Here is a 27295-nt window from a genome sequence, read left to right on the forward strand (position 1 = left end):
CTTCTTTCTCTTCCTGCTTACCAAACCCTCCCCACCCCCCCTCCCAACTATCTCCTTTCCAGGGATGCTCCTTCAAGCTTCATTCCAGCCTCATAGTTCACATGCATGACAGTGTCTGTTGGCTCTCAACATCCCTTGGGGGAGGGAAGGGTGGTGGGAGCCAGGGCCGAAGAGCAGGTTAATGTTACAGCTCTGAATAAGTGACCTCGGCCAGTTGACGTCAGGGTGATGATGGGTATAGAGGAGGGCTGGGTTTCTGAACTCTAAAGATAGGTCAAATAAAATATAATTGTCCTCCAAGCAGGATAGAGCGAGGGAGCCAGAGACAGTCTCTGAGCCATGGTCTCCACCATCCTCAGAGGCTCAGCCAGGGTCCCTGTGCTCCCAGCCCGAGTGCCTGTGGCAGGTTTTGGTTTCATGACAGGAGCTGTAGTCTGCCTTCCAAAAATAAGCCCCTGCGGCCATGCTGAGGGGAGAAAAACAAGAAGGGCGGTATTTTTAGGGCCATTAATTCTGACCACGTGCTTGGGAGGCAAGGTGGATGGCCTTCCCACAGAAGCTGCTCATCACTATGCCTGCAGGAGGAGGTTGCCTCGGGGGCACACTGTGGGCTTTCATCTTCTTGGGTGCTCTGGCTGGCATGCTAGTACCCTGGCCGCTGGTGGGTGGCCTGGCCAACCCTGTGCTCCTGGAAAGGGGCTGGGGGAAACTGCTGGGGTCCCAGCCCCAGGCTGGACTGCCTGGTGGGCTATCCCGCAGTAACTGGGAGAGTGGCTATTTGCTGGGAATCAAGAGGCAGAGGAGACTGTATTGCAACGTGGGCATTGGCTTTCACCTCCAGGTGCCCCCAGATGGCAGGATCAGTGGGACCCACGAGGAGAATCCCTACAGTAAGTGCAATGGCCTCTGGTGGGGTAGTTAGGGAATAAGGACCCTGGGAGAAAAGGGTGGGGGAAAAAAGTGTGCCCTTACGGTGGTACAAGGGAAGAAAGCTTGCTGGAGTCTGGAGGTCTGGCTTACAGATATATTATAAAAAGGGTGTGGGGTCCTCCTTGACATTCCTCTTCCACTTTCCTTCCCACTGCCCCCCATTCAAATCTAACCGTTTGTGGTGGCAAGTGATTGGCTAAGGATCCTCTTACCATCATCTCTCTGAGTACCTAAGGGACAGTGTAGTGCAGGAGAAAGAATATTGGCCTGGGCCTGGGAGATGGGCAGAGGCTGCAGTTGAATCTTGGCTCCCACACTTACTAGCCGCATAGCTATGGATATTCAGTTTACTCTACTGAGTGCAAAATAAGGATAGTATTGCTTGCACTACTTACCTCATGGAGTGGTTGTGAGGGATGCACATTGTAAAGTACTATGTGAGTTATTATTTTTTTGTTCCTAATTATCTCCACAGGATTAGCAAAGTTCTATCTATTACTTTATTAGGCTCCCCAGGGTTCCTTCAGTTTTAGAAACCGTAAGGGAGTATGTGTCAGGAATACTCAGACCAAATTAGAGCCTAGCTTATTTTTTCAAAAAAGTTTTGCTCCACAGAGGAGGAAAGGAAAGCGGTCTGCAATTTCTAGTCAAGGGTCTTCCAAAATCCCTATCCTACAGCCTTCCTCTTTTGTCACCCATTTCTTCTTCCTAAAATGTTATGCTGGTGGTAGATGTGGTCGAGGGGGAGGGACAACTATCCTGATTCCAAGATCTGGGGGGAGGGGAACAGACTGAGAAAACCAAGCTAAGGGTTTAAGGGTTATAGCAGACCAGTCTGAGATCAGAACAGTCAATTCATATAAACTTGGAGTTAGAAGTTGTCACCGACTACTGACTAGCCAGTTGTGTCCAGCAAGTCATTTCATCCTTCTTGGCCTGTTTGCTCATCTGTAAAATGAGAGAGTAAAATAGATGATGTCTAAGGTCTCTTCCAGTTCTAAACCTTAGAAATCTCTAAAAAGACTCTAGCTATCTAGTCTAACTCTCTTATTTTAGGGATGAGAAAACTGAGACACAGAAAGGAATGACTTGCTTAAGGTCACACAGCTGGCAAGACTCCTGATTCATTTCAGTGATCTTTCTCCTACTGATTCAAGAAAAGGACCTTTTGTGGCGGGTGATGTCTTGGGAGAGGCTAGATTTTAAGTGTAAATGAGGTAGGCACAGACTTTGACCCACTCTCCTACTGGTGGGTCCTCTCCTAGTAAGGACTCATTTTGTTTGACTACAAATTAAATAAAGTACAGTGATGGTGTTTGCCTAGATAGCTGAACTATCTGGGTTAGACTACTTCTGGATTGTCAAGAGCTTTGAGACACAGGAAAGAACTGGCACTAAGGGATGCTACCGATGGGGAAATGAACTGATGGTCTCCTCTGTCTAGGGAATTCCTTTGAGGAAATTCTCTCTAGCAATTCAGGGCTGCACCTCTTGTATAACTCAAGAGTTCTAGGGAGTTGCATTGGGCATTGAGAGAGTAAGGGACTTGCCCAGAGTTACCAGTCAGAGGTAGGGCTTGAAGCCGGGCTCTTGATTCACTACTCCACACTCTCTTTCCAGAGGTCAGTATGAAAAAGAGGGGGAACTGGGTGGGAATGGAGAGACAACGGGGAGGAAGGGTGATTAACATATACAGCTTTTCTTGAAGACTGAGATTCAGAGCAATCTTGAAGGCAGGAGCGTGAATTAGATGTCCTCCTTAAGCCCCTAAATTCAGAGGTTCTAGCGAGATCTTGACACTGAAATACCCCCTTGCTTAACACAAGTCCCAGTGAAGCAAGTAGATACAGTGAGAAGTGAACAGTCCAGAGATCCTGTCCCTGTTCCTGTTCTGGTTCCTCCCCAAGTTCTCTTTGTTACTTTGAGCTAGCTGCTCCTTCTCATTAGGTCTCAATTTTTTTTTTCAGTCAAATAAGGGCATTGAAGTAGGGGGCCTCTAAGGGCTCTTCTCCTTGAAGTATTCTATGAGCTTAATGCTATCACCCTTCCTTTTTACTTAGGTCTCTTGGAAATTTCAACAGTGGACCGAGGTATAGTGAGTCTGTTTGGGGTAAGGAGTGCTCTTTTCGTGGCCATGAACAGTAAAGGAAGACTATATGGGACGGTGAGTACATGGAGCCTTTTCTTTACTGTTCCCATTCTCCTGAAGCTCTGGAAATGAATGAGAATTATAAGGAGCAAGTTTCTCAGGAAGGCATGGGGATGGGGGGAGGGAGGGTCTTCATTTAAAAAAAATGTCTCTGTTATATCTTAACCTTTACCTTTAGTCTAGAAAAGTCTATGGTTCCCTTCTCAGGATAATGTTTTTAAATGCATAATATAAAATACATGAGACTACAAAGGAAACCAATTATATTGAAATAGTTAACAAATATTTTTCCCATGAAAGGTCATGGGCCCTTTAAAATCTATCCATGGACTCCTAGTTGAAAACCCCTGTTCTAGGGTCTAAGTGATGACAGAACGATCCTATTTCTTCTATTTAATTTTCTCTCCATTCAGAGTCTGTAGGAATTTGGGGAGCCCTAATGAGGGAAAACTTTATTCCTCCATCTTTTTTTCCCCAGACTGCTTTGGGTGGGGCACTCAGTCTAAAGCAAGAAAAGGGTTTGTGGGACTAAGAGCTGCTGTTTCTCACTCTTGATGGGAGAATAACCTAAAGTGATTTGACTTCTCTGACCCCAAGAAATGACTGGTGATATATAACAGTTCTTGTTCCCCACAATCAATCAACAAGCATTTATTAAGTACCCACTGTGTACCTGGCATGTGCTATGTGCTGGGTGGTACAAAGGAAAAAAAATGAAACAGTCTCTGTCTTCCTGAAGCTCAAATTCTCTCAGGAAGTGATTGAATTCCAATGGATCTGGGATATTGAGGTAGGGAATTTTCTGCAACCCAGATGAAATGTTTTTCCTCTTCAGGTTTCATACATTAAGAGATCTAGAGCTGGAGGGGCCTCAAAGGTCATATAGACCAATCCTCTCATTTTACAAATAAGGAAACTGAGGCCCAGAGAGTGGAAATGATTCAACTAAGCTCACTAAGTAGAAAGTGAAAGAATTTGAACCCAGGTCCAAATTCTCTCATTCCCAAATCCAATCTACTCTCTCTTCTAGTCTCTGATACCAGGTTGTAGAATGATTCTCCTTATTATTTACAGCACTAATGCTTTTTTTAAAAAAAATCACCATTGCTTAGGAAAGAAATACTTGGCATTTTGGTAGAGAGAAAGGTTTATTTTATGTTATAGGTGAGAACTGAGCTTGATGACCTTTTTCCCTTTGAGATTCTAGGTTTTACTGTTTACCATGTTCACATTCCAGCATGCTCTGCTCTCGCTCTAGTCCACTGATTTGTGTTCTGTTTGCTACTGGAATACAGTCCCTAATAGGAAAGATTCAAGAAGTGAAATCATTAACCCCAAGGACAAGGACTAGCTCAAAGCAGTTTTCAAGAAAGACAAATTGTTAGTACATGTCAAGAAATGAGTTCTACACCTCCACTGGAGACAGACTAGGAGGAAGTGGTTTTGAAAGTTAAGTAGAGCGAGGATTTGGAGAAAGATATTTTGTTGGAGAAGGTTGGTAAATGACAGAATGGGCTTAGCCAAAGGCAGGTTTTCAAATGTCCAAGATGGTTTCAGCGAAGTCTTTCCTGAAGATAAGGGGATGGATGACTTTTGGAGGTCATCTATTCCCTTTGAAGGTTTTACCATTATGAATGGGGGTTGGGGAGAGAAGAAGAGACAGAACAGAATATTAGAACAGGAATTCTTAAACACAGTAACCATCTTGGAGGGATAGATAGTGAGTGTGGGAAAGAATAATTTCAACAATCAAACAATAAATCAACAAGCATTTATTAAGAGCCTACTATATGTCAGCCACTTTGCAAAGGGTACCAAGACAAAAATAAAACAATCTTTTCCTGCTTTCAAGGGGTAAGTAGTGATCTAATTTATGAATCTCCCAAAAGGCTTAGTACAAGTAACTTAGGAGAGGAGGACTAAAAGAAGGGAATAAGCATTTATATATCACTTACTATGTGTTACTTTCTGTAATAAGCACATACAAGCATTCTCTTATTTGCTCCTCACAACAACCCTTTGAAATAGGTGCTGTTATTATCCTAGTTTTATAGTTGAGGAAAATGAGGCAAACAGAGGTTAAGTGATTTGCCCAGGGTCACACAGATAAGTGTCTGTGACTGGATGTGAACTCAGCTCTTCCCCTGATTCCAAGCTCAGTGCTCCAGTGTGTTGTCTAGCTGCCTCTGCTTTACCATTAGTCAGAGTAGGCAGCCACCTTTATGAAGTGATTTCAAGCATCCTAGAATGTTTCCCCAATCAGCTTGACTATCCATAAATAAAGAGCTAGAAAGGACATGGCTGAGGAACTGAGGCACAGAGAGGTTAAAAAACTTCTCCATGATTACGAAGCTAGTAAAAGGCTGAGGTCAGATTTATATTTAGGTTTTTCTAACTTGAAATTCAGCATTCTATCCACTACACCAAGTTGTTTCCCAAGTAGAAGCTTTCAATTAACAGTTTTGTTAAAAGCTTTCAGTATTAAGTCCATCAGATAACATCTTCACTGAGAATTCATTAATAATTGAACATTACACATGCTTTCCTCTAAGACAGGGGTGGGGAACTTGAGTCCTTGAGGCCACATGTGGCCCTCTAGGTCCTCAAGTGTGGCCCTTTGACTTGGATTCAGTCAAATTTGAAGATATTTATTCAGTCAAATCCAAGTCAAAGGGCTACACTTGAGGATCTAGAGGGCCAGATGTGGCCTCGAGGCCCCAGGTTCGCCCCTGCTCTAAGATATTATGATGCCCTCTCCCAGGGGCATTTGGTGGAGATCTGGAGGCATGCTATAAGTGGAAAAAAGGTACAGAAAGAAGATGGGGTACTGTGAATATTAATAACAAATTTCACAATTTTACCCAGGACCGATACAGAGAAGGGAGGCTGAAAAGGGATAAGCATATGAGATTTTTTTTTTTGGCTAGGCAGTGGGGTTAAGTGACTTGCCCAGGGTCACACAGCTAGTAAGTGTTATGTGTCTGAGGCCAGATTTGAACTCAGGTCCTCCTGAATCCAGGGCTGGTGCTCTATCCACTGCGCCATCTAGATACCCCAAGCATATGAGATTTTAAGAGAAAAGGCTAATGAAAGAAAAGAAACCCGGAAAACAGAGCTAAATTATTGAAATTTCTAGCTACTAGAGACATGTGTAAAACATGTGCATATCCTCATTGCACACCATTGAGCTTTAAAAGGGGCACCGAGGTTTGTAAAAGGTACTATTCTTAAATGGTTAGAGTCCAGAGGAAAAGGGAGAATCCCTGTGGTAAGCTCCATACCCTTAATTCTCCTCTCCCCATGGCATTTGGCCAGAGAGAAGACTGGTACATGAAAGCCTCTTCTCTGATATAGGAGATTCCCTCCCAACCCCCACCTTTACTCAGGCCTCTAAGCAGCTATATGGGAGATCCACTAGGATAAGAACGTGGGCCCTGCAGAGCCTGTGTCCTGGGCGCTGACAGCAGCTGACAGTTGGTATGGCAGGAGACCAGGTGGTTTGTCTAACCTTAACCCGCTTCTTCCCCTCCCCAACCCAGCAATACCAAACTAGGGGCCTCAGAGGTTGTTATCACAATCTAAAAAAACAATTGCCCAACTGATCTCAGAGCCAGGAAGGCTCCTACTGGCTGATGATTTCATTCAAGCTATTTCTCCTTAAGCTCCCAGAATTGCTTCACTCTGGATTCTCAGCTGGAACAGCAAAATGGTTTTCAGGAAAGAAGGCTGCTATTTGCATCCAGAGGTTAAATTACCCAGAGGGTTGGGATTTCTCCTGGGATGATGGAGACTGAGATTTCCCCAAAAGCTGAATGGGGTGATGGAGATGGGAAATGAAAAGGAGGAAGGAAGGAAGGAATGAAGGAAGGTGTCACTAGATAGTCTGACAAAGAATATTGCTTTCACAAAACTTCATTTTTTTTCCTTTTGATATCAGGGCTGTTTTGGTATTAAGGTTGTTTTATTTATTTTAGATATGACCAGCACTTTGCACATGTGGGTATGATTTTGCAAAAGCTCTCTCCTTGTACTTCATTAGGTCCTATCATTAGGACTTTCTAACAATGAGAGCTATCCAAAAGTGAAATGGACCATCTCAGGAGACAGTGAGTGCCTAGATTTCAGCTAAGAGCCAGAGAACCATCTGTCACTTATGTTGTAGAGCTTTGTAGCCTCTGAATCAGGGGTTCACAACCTGAAGCCTAGAAACTTCTCAGAATAATGTTTTTAAATGCATGAAATAAAATACATAGGATTACAAATGAAACAAATTCTATTGAAATTCAGTTATCAAAATATTTTTAATAGTTTATGGACTTCAGGTTTAGAGCCTCAGCTCTAAAACAATAAATAAATTAAATGTGCATTGTTATTATTATCAGAGTAGAGGGTTGGTCTAGACCTTTGTTGCCTCTGCTGACTCTATAATTCTCTGATTCTATGGTCTAAAGCATTATCTTGGAAGATATGAGGAAGGGAAGTAACTCAGTAGCTACCTAAAACAATTGATGTTGGCTCCTAGCAGGGAGTATGGCTCTGAAGGGAATGGTTCATCGTCCATGTAAGTGTTGATGGAGTGAGCAGATGGGGAAATCAAGAGCCATATGTACCCCATGCATCTATAAACAGTACTGGATTCCTGGGTTTGGGAGAATCAGTATTACGGGCTATGGGAAGGCACTGTTCATTCAACCTTTCCAGGGCAAGCCCTAGTACTGGATGCCATAGAGAAGAGATTGAGTTCCTCGTGGAGCTTACAATCTAGCTGGAGAAGCAAAACAAATAGAACTGGGGGGGGGGGTGTCCAGAGAACATTTTCTAAGTGCCATATAAACAAAAGCAGATTAATACAGTATAAATTGTGTTGAGGAATGATTGGAAAATAAGACGTGACCTCAGTCACCTGACCTTTCATTAAAAATGAGATTAGAAAAGGAAGAAGGACACAGCTGGGGAGATTTAGGAAAGACAGAAAGAACTTTATAGTAGCTAGGGCTGTGAGAAGTTGAAATGAAGGGCCAAGACAGCTCATGAAATCTACTTGAACTTCAAAGATCAATTTCTTCTAACCCTTTCATTTTTACAAATTAAGAAGGGATCTTAGTTTAGAAGTTCCCTTCTACATTTGTAGCAGAACCAAGAATAAAATCCAAGAACCGTAAGTCCCTGGCCAGATCACTTTTCTGGAGAGATGTCCTCTCCTCTCTTTCTGGGGGTGGTGTTAATATAAAACTCTGCCTAAAGACAGGAGAACATAGGAGACAACCTCTCCTGCCATTGTAATCCCATGTTTTTAAAGAGCATTTTTGCTTTGGAGAATATACATTGAAACATTTATTAATTTCTCCCTTTGCAAAATGAATCTTTTCATTCTGAGAGCAGAGAAGTTTTAGAGAGAGATTGGTTGCACAAATGTCCCATTAGATCAGCGTGGAATTTAAGACCATATAGTCTCGGGGCCGGAGGCATGACAGGCCCAGGATATGTGATCCTTCGGGATTATTTTCATTTGTTAAAGTAATAATATACAGTAGCTGCTTTTATTAATATAGCATCCACATGGTCAGATTTCTTTCTCACCAGAGATGAGAAGCCAACATTCCCTGTGTCATAGGATATGCATGTAAATTAACTAATACAGGGACTTGGTCTTGATACATTCATTTCAATTCAACAAACACTAAGCTCCTACCATGGGCAGAGTTCTGAGGTAGATGTGGGAGTGATACAAGTCATGCATCCTTGCACTCACACTACAGAAGTGCTTCCCAATGGTTTTTGTTCTGAGAACCGCTTTCAACAACAAAAAATGTATTGTGAGTTCCCAGAGTAATTTAATATGCTCCTCATAATATTCTTTTAGATTTGTTCATTAAGTGCTCACAATAACTTCAATAATAACTTTTGCTCAGAAAAGCTCCAAATCAAAATTTGCATTATATAATTAAAGTTATAAACTGTAAAATTTTATTCCACCTATGATTACGAAAACTCTAATTTCAAAATTACAAAACTCTAATTATATCATGATTGGGCAATTATTTACTGTTTAAGGCATCATTAATGAAATTTTAGCACAAACCCCTTGGACCATCTTCACAAACTCCCAAGGAATTTGAGAATCATTAAATGGGAACCACTTTCTTTTCCCCTGTGCTTAACATAGTACCTGGCACACAGTAGAAATTTAGTAAAATGGTTATTGACTGACTGACACAGAGAAGAAATATCCACCTGTAACAGCTGAGTATGTGAAGGTGCTAAGAGCAAACAACTTTAATCATTACCACATAACTTCCAATGAATATCTGCAATTTATTTTGATTCAAGTCAATATATATTTATTTAATGCCTACTACCTCGTAGGATCAAGATACTGTGAAAAAATGATGGAGAAACAAAGATTAAAAAGCGAACTGCATCATTCTTACGTTCAGGGAGTTTACAATTTACTAGTGTGGATACTGCATGTAGAATATGATGGAGTCAAAGATGAGATCAGGAAAAAGTGATCTAGGAAAAATATTGTCTTATCTATATAACATTTAATTTCTCTTCTGACCTTTTTGTTGTTGTTCAGTCATGTCCAACTCTTTGTGACTCCATTTGGGGTTTTCTTGGCAAAGATAGTGGAGTGGTTTGCCATTTCTTTCTCCAGCCCATTTTACAGATGAGGAAATTGAGGCACACAGGGTTCAATGACTTGCCCACAGCTACTAAGTGTCTGAGGCTGGATTTGAACTCAAGAAGATGAGTCTTCCTGTCTCCAAATCTATCACTCTTTCCAATGCACCACCTAACTGGTGAATAGTGGTTGGGAGTCAAAGGAGAGAGAAAGTAGTAAGAGACACCATGTTGTAGTATTTGGGGTCAGATGGCCTAGATGTCATTTACCATGTGACTTTATGCAAATCATTTAATCCCTATGAAGCAAGATAGGGCAATAATTAGTTATACTCACAGAGTTGTAGGCACAGAGGCCAAGACTCATTAAATGACTTGTCCAAGAGCATCCAGTAAGTTTGTGACAGCTGATTATAGAATCCAATTGTTCTCTCTGAGCAGGCTGGCCCTTCTCCCGGTCAATCAAGCAACAATATTGTTAGAGTCAAGCTGGGCAGTGTACTGGAGAGGGGATTATGAGGAGCTAGGAGGTTAAAGAGAACTCAGACACAGTCTGTTAAGAAAGCCACAGAGAGACAGGAAGGCAGCCTTGATAGTATAGCCTGCTAGCTAGTTAGTTTGTTTGCCTCCATAGAGACAAACTAACTCAAACAACTGAAACATTAACTATGATCATATCTATTTTCCATGTATCTCTGTAAAAACTTTTCCATTCATGTTTATGAAATCAAAGGTTTTAAGAAAAATGCAAAAAAAATTGCTTTTCTTAAAAAACCTATTTTGATGTAAATTCTTGTTCATTTTTGCAGATTATTAGTATTTTCAGGAAAAAGCAATAGCTTTACCAAAAAACTGTTTCAACACAAATTCACATTCATTTTCATAAATTTTTAGCCTTTTCAGCAAAAATTAATTGCTTTACTAAAAAAACAACTGTTTGAATGTAAATTCACATTCATTTTTGCAGATTATTAGTATTTTCAACAAAAAAGTAATAGCTTTACTAAAAACTATTTCAACATAAATTCACATTAGTTTTCATAAATTTTTTGTCATTTTCAAAGAAAGTAATTGCTTTACTAAAAAAAACTGTTTTAATGCAAATTCACATTCATTTTCATAAATTTTCAGTATTTGTTGAACACTGCTATTGTAAGAAGGTGGAAAACTACCAATACATTTTCTTCATATTTTTCTCAAAAAAAATTTTTTTTGCTGGACAAAACACACCAAAAAAATTTTTGAACATGACAAAGATAAACATGTCACACCACCTAAATCATATGTAGAATTAATGAATACACAAAGATTTTACCATCCAGGACCCATAAACAAGCTACTTTAACTATGATTTCAACAAGATTTTTGCTTCTTGCTAGGATTTAGACAAACATGTAGCCAAATGAAATGTACTGGCTTCACATAAATCTGTCTTAGCTTCTTTGGTATGTTAAAGTGACAGCATTGTCACTTGTGCCTTACAAAAAATGACTTGCTGTTGATAAGGAGGGAAGGGGGGAACAAGCCTTTATTAAGAACTTACTATGTTCCAGGAACCATATTAAGCACTTTACAAACATTATGTCATTTTATTCTCTTTTGATAGATCTCTTTTATAGGGTGAACTTTTTTAGTGATCTCATTATTACATCTACAATTTCCAAAGAAATGTTCCCTTGTGCCCAATTCAGATTCAGATTTATAGTCCAAATCTGCTACAATTGAATATGCAGATGACATAAAACTAATAGGAGATCTGTTGACCAAATATAGCTTCCTTCCCTTAAGAGAGTGATGAACGGTTTCTTCCAAAGGATTGAGTTATTCCAACCCCTGGATTCACTTTCTTCTTCCCAATTTCAGGCTCTAGCACTTCTATGAGACTACCATAGAGAAAACAGCAAAACAGCCACTCAGAATGAACTTGATTGTTCACATAGTCTTGGAGGCTGAGCAGTTGAGCTATGCTGGAAGGCAGTAGCCCTAATGAGGACACTAATCAATCTCCAACTCTAAGCCTGCTTGTAGACAGTAAATTAAAACAGGGAAAGCTGAGGTCTCTGAGACGGTGTTCCTTAAATTGCCCTTTATGTTATGGTTGTGAAGACAATAGTGGGATACTAGGTGGCATAGAATTAGGGCTCAGAATTAGGAAGACTCGTGTTCATGAGTTCAAATCTAGCCTCAGACACTTACTAGCTGTGTGACCCTGGGGAAGTTGCTTAACCCTGTTTGTCTCAGTTCTTCATCTGTAAAATGAGCTAGAGAAGAAAATAGCAAACTACTCTAATATCTTTGCAAAGAAAATCCCAATGTGGAATCACAGGGTCAGTCACGACTGAACTGATTCAACAACAAAGATGGTAGTTTTGATTGAAAAGCCAATAAGAAAACCAGGTGAGAACGCTTCACAGCAGAAGCAGTGAGGAATCTGGTTACACAGGTGACTTTTCTTTTGTGAATGTGTTTCTTTGTGTTACATGGTTCCCTGGGAAAAGTCATGTGCTCTCATCAAAATTCCATTTGTATGTCCAGCTATAGTGTAGGAAAATCTCATTACCTTTCAAGCAACTATTGGCACAGAGTAGACTAGGGCAGGGAGCACTATTCTCTAGGCATGGGTGATTTTTTTTTGAGGGGGGAGAAAGAGCTTGTTCATTTGTGGCTGAAAGCTAACACCTATTATCTGAACATTGCTCTTCTCTGACAAATTAGCATACAATAGGAAGCCGTTGTGATAGTTATAACTACTCTCTTCTTTTATTAGTATTTAGGGCTTCCTGTCCTCCAAGTTACCATGTGTACATACACCCATAGACCTAATGGAGTGGTAGAAAGAGCTTTAGAATTTGAGTCACAATATCTGGGTTTAAGTCATTCCACTTGGTGGTAGATGTGTGATCTTGAATCACTTGATCCCTCTCAGCCTCAGTTTCCTCATGTATAAATCAAGGCTAATAAATATTTGCAAAACTTATCTTATGGTGGGTGTGTCTATATAATTCACAGCTTGGAACTCCAAATTCTAGGCTTATACAGAATTCAGTCCTAGATTGTTGTTTGTTGTTCAGTCGTGTCTGACTCTCTGTGACCCTGCTTGGGGTTTTCTTGGCAAAGATACTAGAGTGTTTTGTTTTGTTTTTAGGCAATTGGAGTTAAGTGATTTGCCCAGGGTCACACAGCTAGTAAGTGTCAAGTGTTTGGTCTGAGGCTGGATTTGAATTCAGGTCCTTCTGACTTCAGGGCCAGTGCTTTATCCACTGTGCCACCTAGCTGCCCCTAGAGTGTTTTGCCATTTCCTTCTCCAGCTCATTTTACAGATGAGGAACTGGGGCAAACGGAGTTAAGTGACTTGCCCAGAGTCACACAGCTATAAAGTGTCTGTTGTTGCTTGCTGTTTGTCCTTCATTCTCAAAGAGAACCACGACATCAGGAAGATGATGCCATGACTTGCAAGTGAATGGGATTTAAGTGAGGGAGTGCTGTGCACAGTCACCAGCCTCGCTTTCTCCTCCAGAGCCATTTGGGTCCAGTGACAAGATATAAAGGGGAGGAGTAAGTGTCTGAGACCAGATTTGAACTCAGGAAGATGAGTCTTCCTGATTCCAAGCCCAGTGCACTAACCATTTCTCCACCTAGCTACCCCCACTATGCCTTTTATCGCCTCCAGTTAGAGTTGTCTCTGGGAAATCTCAGAATTCATCTCTAAGTATTAAAGGTCTCCCATGATGTGGATAATGATATCCTTTGATCCTGTACAAGCACTTGTGGGATGTGCTTTAGTTCACACCATAGAAAATGCAGAAAACAAATAATATAATAATTATTATCTGGGGGATGATGTTGGTTCCATTCAAAACTTATGAGTGGCTCTTCTTTAAATTATAAGAATGAGCAGTCTAGGGCTAAAACTTTTCCTTAGATAAACCACAAAAAAGGAACCCACATTTGGAAAATCAAGAAGTGCTTATGTAAATTTTACAAATTAACATTGGAGCTGAAAGGTATAGTACAGAAAATATTGCCTGTATAAGCATAGAGCTGGATTAAGATCTTAGCTGTACAACTTTAGGCAAATCAGCTAACTTCACTGGGCCTTAGTTTTAAAGGATCATAGATTTAGATCTGGAGTGAACCTTAGGGGTCATCTGTTTTATCCTCCATCATTTTATAGACAAGAAAACAGAGCCAGGATCTGAACCCAGATTTTCTGATTCCAAGTTCCATGCTCTATCTACTAAGCTACACTGCCCCTAAAGTTCTACTCTAATGCTTCATCCTGACATGGAGGTGACTCTGGGTTCTTGATGGCTATGTCAGTGAAGAGTAATGTCTGGTAGGTCCTACAGAGCTGGTCAGACTTTGAGTCTAGTCAAAATAATGAACTGTATGCCTGTGGTCTAAAGACTAGATTAGCTAAGAGTCTCATTACCAGATGTTCTAAGAGTCTCATTACCAGGCTGGCCATAAAGTGGTGACTTTTTAAGCTAAAGTAATTCTCTGAGACTATTTGACAATTTATAGAGAGGTTGCCTTCTAGGTTGATGCTAGGAATTCTGAGACCAACAAAAGTATTTGTTGTTCATTTGATCAGCATCTAAGTCTATGAGATTCCATAGACTTTGTCTATCGGGGTTTCTTAGAAAAGATACTGGAATGGTTTGTCATTTTCTTCTGTGTGTCCCCATTTTACAGATGAGGAACTGAGGGGCTAAATGACACAGCTAGTAAGTATCTGAGGTTGGATTTGAACTCAGATCTTCCTGATTCTGGGCCCCTGTGCTCTATCCACTGTACCACCTAATGAAAGTATAACTTCCCCCAAATACTGAACTGTCTTCAAGGATAGCATAGAGCATTGTCAATTATGGCCATGGAAAGAGCACTAGACTTAGAGTTCTAGTCTCAGCATTTACATTAATTCATTATGAGATTGTGTGTAAGTACTTCATTCACCTCTCTGGGTCTTAGTTTCTTCATAGGGAAGTAGACAGAACATAGGACTTGGAGTCAGGAAGACCTGAATTCAAATCCTGCCTTAGACCCTTCCAAACAAGTGACCCTGAGCAAGTCACTTAACCTGTCTCAGCACCTACCTCAAAGAATTTCTGAAGATCAAATTAGATAACATTTAAAATGCTTTGCAAATTGTAAAGTATTACATATAAATGTTAGCTCTTGTTATTATCTGAAAAATGAGAATATCAGATTAGATGGTGTCTGAGGGTTCTTCCAGCTTTTACATTCCGTGATTCTCCCTGAAATAGTTTATTGAGGGATGTAGCGGGTTTGGCCAGGAGGGAGGGAACGGACCTAACTAGAATATGACTAAGGCAGTTGCTATCAATCCCGTCTCACAAGCGCTCTCTGCCAATCATTCCACTTTTTTGTTCCTCTTTTCTTCTCCCCAGCCCAGTTTCCAAGATGAGTGCAAATTCCGAGAAACCCTCCTACCCAACAACTACAATGCCTATGAATCAGACCTGTACCGAGGGACCTACATTGCTCTGAGCAAGCACGGACGAATAAAGCGTGGCAATAAGGTGTCCCCAGCCATGACTGTCACTCATTTCCTGCCCCGGATCTGAAGAAACTAGAAAGAAGGCTCACCTGGAGAGGACAACTTCTCTGTTTGAATTTTGCACAAATGAATAGCATCCCTTTCCCACCCCCACCCTGTGGATGTCCCCTGAATCAAGTGTTTTTAGTGTTCATGGATATATATTTATCAAGAAATTGACCAGGAGATTCCGGCCTTCTTAACAACATTTGTTTGCCTTTTGCTGCTCTTTCTACTCCAATTCATATGGTTTTCCTGGTGCTTCCTAAAAATGTCACCCTCTAGACACTGGAGGAGTGTCGCCATCTCCCAGAATGGCAATGGAGCCTTTGCTGTGATCTTATGCTGTAACAGAAGGTATAGATGTCTGCCATGGGATACAAGCACACACGTGGGGGTGTGTGTTTGTGTGCGCATGTTTATGCATACTTATACGTCCTTATATGTATGGAACAGAGGCTTTTCAAGGCATTGAGTTTCATTTCTCCTGGCTTCATGACTACAGGAATCTGCCCACAAGTATGTCACTTGTCAAATAGTCAGGATTGATGGATGCTCTTTGATATGGCCTCTTCCCTCAATCTCTACTCAGAGGCCAGTGACTTCACAGCAAGCAGGGAGCAGCTGTCCTGTGAGTCCATGGAGTACAAGGCCAGAGATTTCAACTATGAACAGGAGGAATGACGATTAGACACGCAAAAATTCTTGACTCTAAGGCACTGGAATGCATTGCCAAGGGAAACTGGGGGTATCTCCTTAAGAGTAAAAAGGGGAGAACAGCTGCCTAGAATGGTTGAAACAGACCTGCCTGCAGGCAAAGGGTGAACTGAATGGTTCAAGGAGTTCCCTTTCACTGGGAAGGTTCTCTTCAGAATGTGTTGAAGCATATCATTTGAACCTGAGAAGGCAAGGAGCTTCATTTGGTAGCCTTCTTTGAAAGGACAAGGAAGGGGGTGGGAAAACATTTAACATGTATTAGAATACGAGTGGCAGATACTGTGCAACAGCACCAATCTCTGGAGTCATTAGCCTGGAGGTGGCAGAATGGACCTCTACAGGTCCACTCTTCCCACATAGTCCAAGTGTTATGTTAATTCTATGAAAAATGAGCTGCTGACATCAGCCAAGCATTAGGCGAACCCTTGTCTGCTAGATTCTATGATGCCCCCTGCCTTTTGAAGTGGAGGTCCCCAAGTCAACTATAAATACTAACTCTGCCTTCAGATTCCTGCCCTGCTGGAACACTCCTAAATCTAAAACCAGAATGAGCCATGTCAGAGTACAAAACATTCTTCGCATATGTGAACCAGAAAGTTACAGAATGACCTGACTTATCACCCTGCCACCATTTTCTTGCCCCCCCCCTCCCCTGCCCTGACTGGAAGACAATCCCTCATCTGTTGCAAATACCTTCAACCTCAGCATACCTCTCTATTTGCAGATGAACCCATCTATAAATAGATCTGAGCAGTGGGTATGTGGACCAAAGATGGCTCTACAGGACCCAAAGGCAAGAAACTATTCTAGCTATATTCCTGTTTGTCAAATGCCAAAGATAGCCATGTCTCTCTGCTGTTTGGAGGCAGGGATCTGGGTGAGGTGACTTCTGGAGGCTTCTTCCAGATTACTGAGTCAGTGATGGTAGAAAACATCTTTATTGAGGAATCCCAAGATATGACTTCAGAATTTGGGATTCAGGGGGCATTAGAATTCTAACTTAAAGAATGGCAACAGAATGCCAGATGGAAAGATGGTAGATCATCTTGGTCAGGGAAAGAGTCAGGGTGGATAAGTCAGAGGATCATTTCCTCTCTTCTCATCTCTTTGCAAAAACTTGGCTTTAGTGGAAGGAAACTCCAGAGAGTGCCACAAGGGCCAAGGTTACTGCTATATCCTCTTGAATACATATCGGATGACTCAAGCTGCTTCAGATATCAACTTCCCTTTCCCAGCCTAGGAGTGGATAGAAAATGAGGCCAATGAAAAATGTCATCTATAGGTTGCAATGATTAGTTAGGTATCTCTTCCCAGGTACAAGTTAGGTAGAAGTTAATTTAGGCCCTACAGTCAACCTTTGGGAATTGCAATTAGTGAACTCTGCAAATAACTCGACCACCTTTTAATAGCCAAAAGCTTACATTTGTCCCAACTGATTAAATTTAGTAAAATGAACAGTTTGGATTTAATCCCCTCTTCTTTGCTCTGCCTTCTTTCTGGTGAAGGTGAAAATGTGTCATGTAATGACTAAGAGAAAGAAGAAACTCATGTAATTCATAAATTGGAAGTCTGTCACTCTTTGGAATTGACTGTATTGACTTGAGGTCCCTGACCCAACTCTGACTCCCCCAGGGCAGATCATTGTAGAGGGATAAGAATGGGTAACCCAGGAATGGATGAGAGGTGCCTCCCTCCCTCAAACCTATTTGTTCTTTATATATACTGTCCTAATTCTATCCTAGCCAGCCCCACAGAACCAAAGTGGTTGTTGAGAGGACTGACTGAGTCATGGGTAGGGGAAGGCAAGGATGCCTTTCCCTCCCTACCCCAAAAGCCCAGTCACTTACGGGAGCTAAGAATGATTTAGACCAGCTTTTTCCTAAGTTCTCAAGAAGTTTTCCAGACTCCTGAAAGCCAGGGCTGGTTGGCCTCTCTTCTACCTATGAGGACACGGAGGTGGCATTATTGCCTCTCCAGACTCACAAGGCCAATATAAAGAACAAAACCATCTGGATGCATGACCCCAAGAGAAGACATATACCTTCCTTAGCTGGGAGCTGGGGGAGTTGGTAATCTCACTAAACAATTCTAGAATTGCCTAGAGGCTTTCTGCCTTTGTGAAGACCCCCTGCAGGAGTACCAAATAACTTTTTTAAAAATTATATCTCAGTCATGTTTCATGCACACACACACACACTCTCCCCAGTATGCCCCATGAGTTCCCTTGCCTTCTTACATGTTTCCTTCTGCAGAATTTCTCTTAAAAACTACTTTTTAAAACATCATGAATCCATTATCCCTCCCCATCTTCTGTCCTTTGCAATCTACCTAGGATTGTGATCTAAGAAAGTGATAATTTCCTCTTCTTTTTTCAGGTCATTGTATTATCAAATTAAGGATAGGTGACTTACTACTCTTGTCTCTAGAAGTTCAGGGCACTGGATAAATTCCCCCTCTGGGGTAGTCCTGTCATGGTCTAGCGCTACCTATTTTTCATGATGGCTAATGGCACACTTGGCTGCAAGGACTCATGGGCCTCCACTCCCACCTCCTCCCAAGACATGCACCAGAGTCTAAGTTCTGTCGCCTTTGCTTGTCTTGGACCCCAGCTCCAGCTATCCTTGCAAACTAATCTTCCAGACTCTGTTTATGGCCTCTAAGGCCTTACGATATCAATCTGTCCTCAGGTTACAAAGGTCTTTGCCATTTTACACTTGCACACAGGTGCTAGTTTTCATTCATCTTTCCATCTTCCTGGAAACATCTGCTCTTCCCCTAGGGCTCTGGGCAGTGAGTTCCTGGTGAGATGTTTTCTACCCCATCAGGTGATTTAGATCACTTTATGGTCTCCCTTCCTAAACCCAGTAGAAAAGTGCAGGAAAATGAGTAGGGGATGGGAAAAACTCAACAGATCATCTGGTCTTCCAGATGCTCAAGTCATTAAGCAGCATCCAGGTATACTGGTGCATCCTTGTCATCCTCCAAGGAGTGTAAATACCTCCTTGGCCTCTGGGGGAATCCAGCTTCTCAAAGGAAGAAGGGAGAGAGGTTAGCAACCGCTTGACACATGGCAAGTGTCAAGTGCTCCTAGTATTCTATCTATGCTCCTCCAACTACTATGTGAGTCAGAGGCCAAATCAAGTGCAGACACATCTCTCCTACCACCTGGACACCTTAAACCAACTGTTTGTACTCGGATAAGTCAGTGATCTTATTGGTATGGACACTGCCTCCGTTGGTGTCCATCACGACCAATCCATCCCTTCTCATTCTGTGATTCTTAGTCACTTCATGCATCTTTGATAGTGGATCTGCCCACCTCAAGCATAAGTCATCATCAGTAATGTACCACAGCCTGCTCACCTCTACCATGCTTCTTTGCCCCTTTGAGTCACTTGTAATTGTGTTTCTTTGGAGATCATGGGATACAATGATTCACAGCCATGACTGGGAAAAATATTGGTGCTAAAAAGATGTGCTTTTGTAGCAGAGAGCATCTTGACAATGCTAAGACATGTACCAAATGTGATTCTGCCCCCTTTCTACTCCTATTCAATTCTGGGCCCTCCTCATATGCCCATCTGCAGCACCTGTCCGAGATATACCTCATTGAACAATCGCATTTTTGGCGTTCCTTCTTGCACAAAGCTGGACAGTGTTGCATCCTGACATTGTTTTCTCTTCCTGTAAATTAAGATATACCTCATATCGGGCCTTCGCAGTTCTAGAGGTTTGTACAACAGGTCAGAAAACAGGAGCTGATCAGTCAAATGTTAATAAAAGATGTGATGCTTCTGTATTGTTCCAAATGTATGTGCTGTGCACAAACCATTTCATGTACCAATGGGAAAAAAGCGGTCTTTTTATACATTTCTCTAAGCTGTTTTGATCCCCAACTTCTCCTTCCCATCGCCATCCTCTCCTCTGTCTCCCCATCTCCCTCCCCTTACCCCATTAAAATTAATGACAAATCTTTGAATTGTAGTTGTATCTTTCCTTCAAGAAGCATGAGCTTGCCTTACCACTATATCTCCAGAGGGCAGGCAGAAAGACACCAGAGCAGTTCTCCTCGTTATGCAGGTTGAGAGGATCAATCCATTCATGAGCGTTCATTAAGTGCCTACTATGCCTGAATTGTACTAGGCAACAGAATACAAAAACAAAAAATTTTAAAAGTTCCCACCCAAGTAGCTTACATTCTATTGATGGAAATAACATGCGTATAAATGCGTACAAAATAAATGTTATGTCAGCTTGGGAGGAGGGTTGCAGGAGGGTTTCACTAGCTAGGAGGTGCTTGGGCTAGGATTTGAAGAAAGCTGAGGCTTCTAAAAGCAAGTGAGAGGAAGGAGAGTATTCCAACAATGGTGACAATATGTGTAAAGGAGAAGGCCATTTTGGCTGGATCATAGAACATAGTAATGGAAGTAATACATAATAAGCCAGTAAAGGTAGCTTGAAGCCACATTGTGAAGTGCTTTAAATGCCGGAGGAGAGAAAAAGGCCCAGAAATTTACCTAAAATTAAATAAATAAAGCAACATCTCTGTTTTTCCAGGACCATTCATATGTTTCTGAACTCATTGGATAATGCACTTTACAATTCCCACACCTAGAACAGGATTGTGCCTGGAATATTATTCAAGGATCTGTAATTTTATCAATGTTTATTCTTCCACCAACACAGATTGCTACTGTTTTGTACCTTAATAGGCGGCTAGGTGGTGCAGTGGATAGAGTCCTGTGTTTGGAGTCGGGAAGACTCATCTTCCAAATCTCACCTCAGACACTTATTAACTGTGTGACCCTAGGCAAGTCCCTTAACCCTGTGTGCCTCAGTGAAAAATGAGCTGGAGAAGGAAATGGCAAACTACTCCAGTATCTTTGCCAAGAAAACCCCAAATGGGATCATGAAGAGTCGGATACAGCTGAAAACAGCTGAACAATAAGAAGTCTTCCTGGATTGTTGGGGGAAAAAATCTTCTTGTGGTTAACCTTCTGGTAATGAGCCTGACTGAACTTATCTTGGCTGATATTCAGGTGACAGACACACAGTTGCTTAGTGAACCTATACTTGAAGTCATTCTGGCTTGGTACTTACTACCACCTGCCAGAGCTTATGCCCTGCTGGCCTTTAATCACCTCCATGCCCTGATGAGGCATGAGAGGAATATCTTAGTGGAGGGCCTGGCAAACAGGAAGTACATGAGAAATGTTTACTGAAAGAATGTTTCTAAGTCTTCCCAGCATCTCCTCCCCCACCCCCCAAATCCTACAACTAAAGAATGTAGGTGGAGAGGGAAAAATATAGTGATTCTCCTTATTGAATAGTCCTGGGCTCAACAAATCCTCCCCCTCCTCCTATGCACTGAAATTAGCTTACAGTCATATTCTCAACATAGCACTGGTCCCTGCCTAATGACCGTGTAATGTAAGGGAAAGAGCATAGGGTAGAGAATACCAGAAAATAAAGAAAATTATAGAAGGCATTCCATCTAGCGGTATCCAAACAAAAATGAAAACTCAAATGAAATGGATGAATATTTAGAAGAATATAAAGTACCTAGATTTTAAAAAGCAGGAAATTGAGAATCTAAACAACCTGGGTTCAGAAAGAGAAACTGAGTAAGCCACAGGTTGGGGAGAGGGGGTAGGATGAGAAAGAGTCCAGACAAATTACAAGTGAATTCTCCCAAACATTTAAAGAAAGATTAGTGCCTAAGATGATAAATAAAATGTTCACAAAAACAGAGGAAGAAGTTGCCTTACCAGATTCTGTTTGTAAGACAAATATACCTTCTATCTGAACCAAGGAGAAATAAAAGAGAGAAGTAAAACTATAGACCACTATGACTGAATAGTATTGGCACAAAATATTAAGATATGACCAAAGAAGCTACAGCAACATTTTTTTTAAAGTTATTCACTATGATCCAATTGGATTTATGATTATAAGAAGGTTTCAACAGCAGGAAATCTACAAATGGCACAAATTATATTAATAACAAAAATAATAAAAAACACAATTATGTAATTAGGCAGCATTTTGTAATGGAGAGAATACTGGCCTAGGAATCAGGAAGAACCAGTTTCAAGTCACATCTTTGACCCATATTAGCTACATGAACCTGGGCGAGTAACTTAACCTCTCAAGTAAACTAGGCAGCTAGGACTATAAGTAACAGTGACAGTATCAACAATATTGGTAAAGAAAGTTCTGATCATCACAAAATTACAAGGCCAATCCAAAAATAATAATAATAATAATAATGTTATATAGATTCAGGAAAAGCCTTTGGCAAAATGCAGCTCTCCTTTATGTTATAAACACTTAGCATAGAAATGATTCAGGTTCTTTTTTTAAAAGTTTGTACTTAAAACCAGTTTTCAGCATTAATTGTCAGGGACAATCACTAGAAGCTTTCCCAATAAGATCAAGCTAAAGAACAGATGACCATTGTTTCTACTCTTATTGATATAGTGCTTAACATGCTAAATAATAAAAATTTTAAAAGAGTAATTAACTGTGGGATCAGCTGTTAGCATAGGCAGAGAGAAAACATTTCTTTGCAGATAATATTGTGATTTCCTTAAAGAAACATGGAGATTTAAGAAAAATGTTGAAAAATATAACATGATAGCAAAAGACAAATTCACAAGCATCATAGGCCTTTCTGCATATCACTAACAAAGTAAAAAGAGCTAGACAGAGGAATTTCATTCAAAATAGCTTTAAAAAGCATAAAACATCCAGGGATTACCTTTATAAAACTCATCTAGATGTAGGTAAGTATAATAGCAATGTACTCTTTGTGGTGCAGTGGTCAGAATGTCAGACCTGCAGTCAGAGAACTAATTTTCCTGAGTTCAAATACGGCTTCAGACACGAGTGTTGTGACCCTGGGCAAGTCACTTAATCCTGTTTATCTCAGTTTCCTCACCTGTAAAACGAGCTGGAGAAGGAAATGGCAAATCATTTCAGTATCTTTGCCAAGAAAACCCCAAATAGGGTCACAGAGAGTCTGACATGATGAAAAAAAAAACTGAACAACACTCTTTATAGAAATAAAGACCCATTCACTGTTTATGTCAAGAACTTGCCAATATAATAATTTTTATACTATTATATCAATTTATACTTTCACTGTACTGACACTATAGGCACTTTATCAATTATGCTACCTAACCCTAAAAGGTCTTCTCCTCCTCTTCTCCCTCTGTTCATATGGGGAGTCATACCCTTATATATGGGTCCAAAGGAATAAAGTTTGATCACTTAAATCTCACAAGATATTTTGGGGCTTGGTGGCTAGATTTTTTCTTGTTTTCTTTTTCCTCCTTTTTTCCCTTCCCTACTTATTTATTCTATCTTTTTTTTGTTTTTAAACTGAGACAATTAATTCTTTGGTCTCACGTGTAGTTTTTGTTTATGATTTCTTGAAATATAGCTCTGAAAAATCAGGCTTTGAGAAAGTCCATTGGGATTCAAATGGAGCTACTTGACTATGCCTTTAAACCCAAATCTCTCTGGCTCTCACTGATTGGCCAATAATAAGTCTAAGCCCAAGCCTCACTTGTTCACTGGGTTTTGATTAGAGTTAGCTAAACAGCAATTGTTTCAGTTCTAGCCAGAAACCCTGAGGGTCTTTGCTTCCCAGATTGATTCTTTTCAGAGGCAAACCTTTGGCCTCAATTCTTACCTAGCCTTAAATCACTGAATTAATATTGCTGAGGTGTTGTTTCAGACAAACTGAGACCTGAGAAAGACCTTAGCTTAAAAAGACCAAGGTCTCCCTCTGTATCTGGGGTCATCTCCAGTCACCCTGAACTATGTCTTGCCACTGGATTCCAATGACTCTGGAGGAGAGTGAGACTGATGACTTTTGCATAGCCCTGCCTCACTTAAATCCAATTCACTTACAAGTCAAGACATTACCCTCCTGATGTCATTGGTACTCTTCAAGAATGAAGAACAGAGGGGCAGGTAGGTGGTACAGTAGATAGAGCACTGGCCCTGAAGTCAGGAGGACCTGAGTTCAAATCCAGTCTCAGACCAAATACTTGACACTTACTAGCTGTGTGACCCTGGGCAAGTCACTTAACCCTAATTGCCTAAAAAAAAAAGAATGAAGGACAGACAACAACAACCAAAAGGCTACTTAGTAGAACTTGACAAATAATATCAAAATTTATTTTGAAAAATAAAAAGTTAATCAACAGCATTTGTTAAGTGCCTGTTGCATGCAGGACACAGTGCTAAGCACTAAGGTTACAAAGAAAGACAAGAAAGTTTCTGCTCTCAAGGAACTCACAGTCTAATGAGGGAGACAGCATACAAATAACTATACACAAACAAGATATATACAGAATAAATTGGAGACAATAATCAAAAGAAGACATTGGCTTTCAAATAAAGAGCAATGAACCTAGTTCACAAGAGCATGCACAGAATACTTAGGGGATTTCTTATCATGTGTAGACATTCTGTAACTAATTCCATCTGTTAGCCATGTGGTATAAAGAAAGCTGGAAATGTATTCAAAATATACTAGATGACCAGAATTTTGCCTTTCTCTAAATATGACTTCTGGTGTGGTGGTATTCTGGTGAGAGAAGAGAGACAATATTATAAGAGGAGGCCTTGGGTCTTGGAATTTGGACCTTGGACCTGAGTTTGACATGTACCCATGATACATGCCTTGGTTCTTTGCCTTAACGTTTGTTCTTTTGTTTTAGGTGAAGTAGATTGGAGGCTACAATACTGTGGGTTTTGTTACGTTCAGAGAGCAAACAACCAGAAAATCCAGAATTAGAGTCCATGCCAGGGTTTGAAGTCAGTTTGTTAAGTTTTGGGGCCTTGAAGAATGAGAAAGGACTTTGACCTTATGGACCTGCCCAGTGGCAGCCAAGACAAAGGTTCGTCCAGCAGCAATGCCACATTTGGACATGAACTTGGTGGGACCAATGCTATGTGTTAAGTATGAGCCAACTCTCCCAGAGACTAAAGTGAAATAAAGGACAGTGTGTACTTCCAAGGGGTTGGGAAGAAAACTGTATACTGCTGTTCTTTCTATTTTTGAAAATAAATGTCTTTTTGTAAATGCTAATTGTTGTTAATTAGTTAAATGGAACTAGGATGGTAGGTGTTGACAGCTAAGAGTAGGGGAAATATGCCAGGATGAGATTTGAACTGATCGCATTAGAGAAGAATACTCCAACTCCTTGGGAGTACTTCTAGAATACTGAGAGAACAATGTATCCAGCCTGATTGTAGGAGAATGAGGATAGAGCTGGACTAGAACCACGGACTGTAAAAACATGGACTCTACTCCCATAACTCCTGGTTGCTCACTCTCCTGAGCCCAGGCCACTGGGCAGGAAGAAGTTACCCCAAGAGAAGGTCAAGGTTCTAGTCATCTAACACTTTTTTAAATGACCTCGTTAAAAAGAAAACTTGGACATTTGCAGCTCAGGAATCATGTCTACCAGTTCTTATAGACTCTGTGACTTGAATTCATCAAGGGCTGCTAGTAAATATCCTTCAAAGTAAATATCTTTTTGTGAAAGCTAGTTGATGCTAATCAGTTAAATGGAACTGGGATGCTGGGTGCTAGCAGCTAACCCTGGGGAGATCAAAGGAGGATGGGACTGGAGCTTATAGTATTTTATATCAGGTATCACTTTTGTTCTGCCATTTCTGTTGTAAAGGTCATTCTCCTTTGCATGGTTTAAGAGTTGAGCAGTTCTACCTTCTCTATGTTGTTAGTTATCATTATCCCATCCACTCCCAGCAAGGAACCTGACCCCTTCTTTGACCCTCTTTTTTCCTCTGAATGGAACTGAAACCCTTTTGTTGTCCCTTGCTTCTCATCACCAGCTTCAGCTCATGTTAAGCTTTAGCATCTCAGACACTATTTTTATAGGAACATGTCACAATCTTATAGCCATCCTTTGTTATTGGCCTTGCTTCCATGCTCTATACATTTCTTTTAAAAATCTAAGTTTGTTGTTGAGTTTCTCGTGCATCCCCATTGATCTCTTCTGATAAATCCCACTTTCCTCCTCATTGGAATTGTTTCTTCTCATGGTTTCAGAATATCATTCTTGAGTAGCTCTTATACCTCCTGGGCCGAATTTACTTGAAGCCTTTTACTCTGTCTTTACCTATCAATCCTCTTAGCCTTTTAAAATCTGTTTTTCCCAAAGCTATGATACATATGAAACCGTGTCCATTTCCTCTTCTCTATCACCAACTCTAGGACTGAATGGTCACTTCACCCAGAGTTTCCATCATTTTTACTCCAGTAACCAATTTCTTCCTCATCTGCATCACATCCATAATTGAATTTCCTCTTTTGGTTTCTCCACTATGAAATGATCACTAAGTTGAGTCAATTATTAGCTGTCCTGCTTTGGCAGAGCTCCAGCAGACATCTGGATAATTGAAGTCCCCATCACCCCATGCCTCTGTGACAGGCTTGTGATGTTTCTCAAACTCTTCATCTATTTCTTCTTTCTGTTTGGGTGTTCTCTAGTAACAAGATCACTTCCAATATTCTCTCCTTTGACCTTCAGCCAAATACCCTCCATCATGCCTTTCTACTCTAGTTCTTGGATTTCCTCTCACAACAATACTTTGTTAATATACAAAGCTCCCCTCTCTTTTTACCTATCCTATTGATTTTAAATAAGGTATACCCATCAAGAGCCCCATTCCAGTCAGAACTTCCTGACTTCAAGCCCAGCACTCTATCCACTGCACCACCTAGCTGGGAGATAGTATGTTTTCTGTGAGGAGACAAGGAAGCCCAGTTTGGCTAGACACATGAGAAAACTACCTCCTAGCCTCCTTCTTTGCCTCCTCATAAGTCATCTGGGTTTTATCCTTCCTTTAGCTGCAATTTGCTTTTGTCTTCTTATTTCATTTAAGGTGAGAATACTCACACTGATATGATTCAGTTCCTTTTGTAGCATATTCACTTATTGGACATTGGATAAGGAGCACATTTAGAGAACCAACATGAGTCAAAAAAGAAAATTTAGCAGAAGCATACACAGGCTCTTCATGTCATGAGACAATTTTCAATGCAAATTATATCCTACCAAAGTGTCTTTCCTTAAGGAGAGACTTGACCATGTCATTTCCTGACTGAATAAATTCCAGTGAAAAAAATGGAAAATGACAAATGCTAGAGGAGCTACAAAACAGACACATTGATGTACTGTTGATGCAGTTGTAAATTGGCCCAGCCATTATGGAAATCAGTTTGGATCTATATATGCCCCTAAAGTTACTGAACTGTGTGCAGCTTTTGA

The 27295-nt window shown here is 40.8% G+C and overlaps 1 protein-coding gene across 1 annotated transcript; it reads left to right on the forward strand.

The window, feature by feature from the left end:
- Positions 1 to 541: 541 nt before the first annotated feature.
- Positions 542 to 15291, forward strand: FGF6 (fibroblast growth factor 6). Its single transcript, XM_027856369.1, has 3 exons — positions 542 to 890; positions 2991 to 3094; positions 15115 to 15291. The coding sequence occupies exons 1-3, from the start codon at positions 542 to 544 to the stop codon at positions 15289 to 15291; spliced, it is 630 nt and encodes a 209-aa protein (XP_027712170.1).
- Positions 15292 to 27295: the final 12004 nt, after the last annotated feature.

The sequence above is a fragment of the Vombatus ursinus genome, unplaced genomic scaffold (genome assembly GCF_900497805.2).
Source record: "Vombatus ursinus unplaced genomic scaffold, bare-nosed wombat genome assembly UNPS02011431.1, whole genome shotgun sequence".
Taxonomy (NCBI): Eukaryota; Metazoa; Chordata; class Mammalia; order Diprotodontia; family Vombatidae; genus Vombatus; species Vombatus ursinus.

Coding starts and splice junctions, on each gene's coding strand:
- FGF6 (XM_027856369.1), top strand. CDS start 542: ATGGCCTTCCCACAGAAGCTGCTCATCACTATGCCTGCAGGAGGAGGT. Junction 891..2,990: donor CCACGAGGAGAATCCCTACA/GTAAGTGCAATG, acceptor CTTTTTACTTAG/GTCTCTTGGAAATTTCAACA. Junction 3,095..15,114: donor AAGGAAGACTATATGGGACG/GTGAGTACATGG, acceptor TCTTCTCCCCAG/CCCAGTTTCCAAGATGAGTG.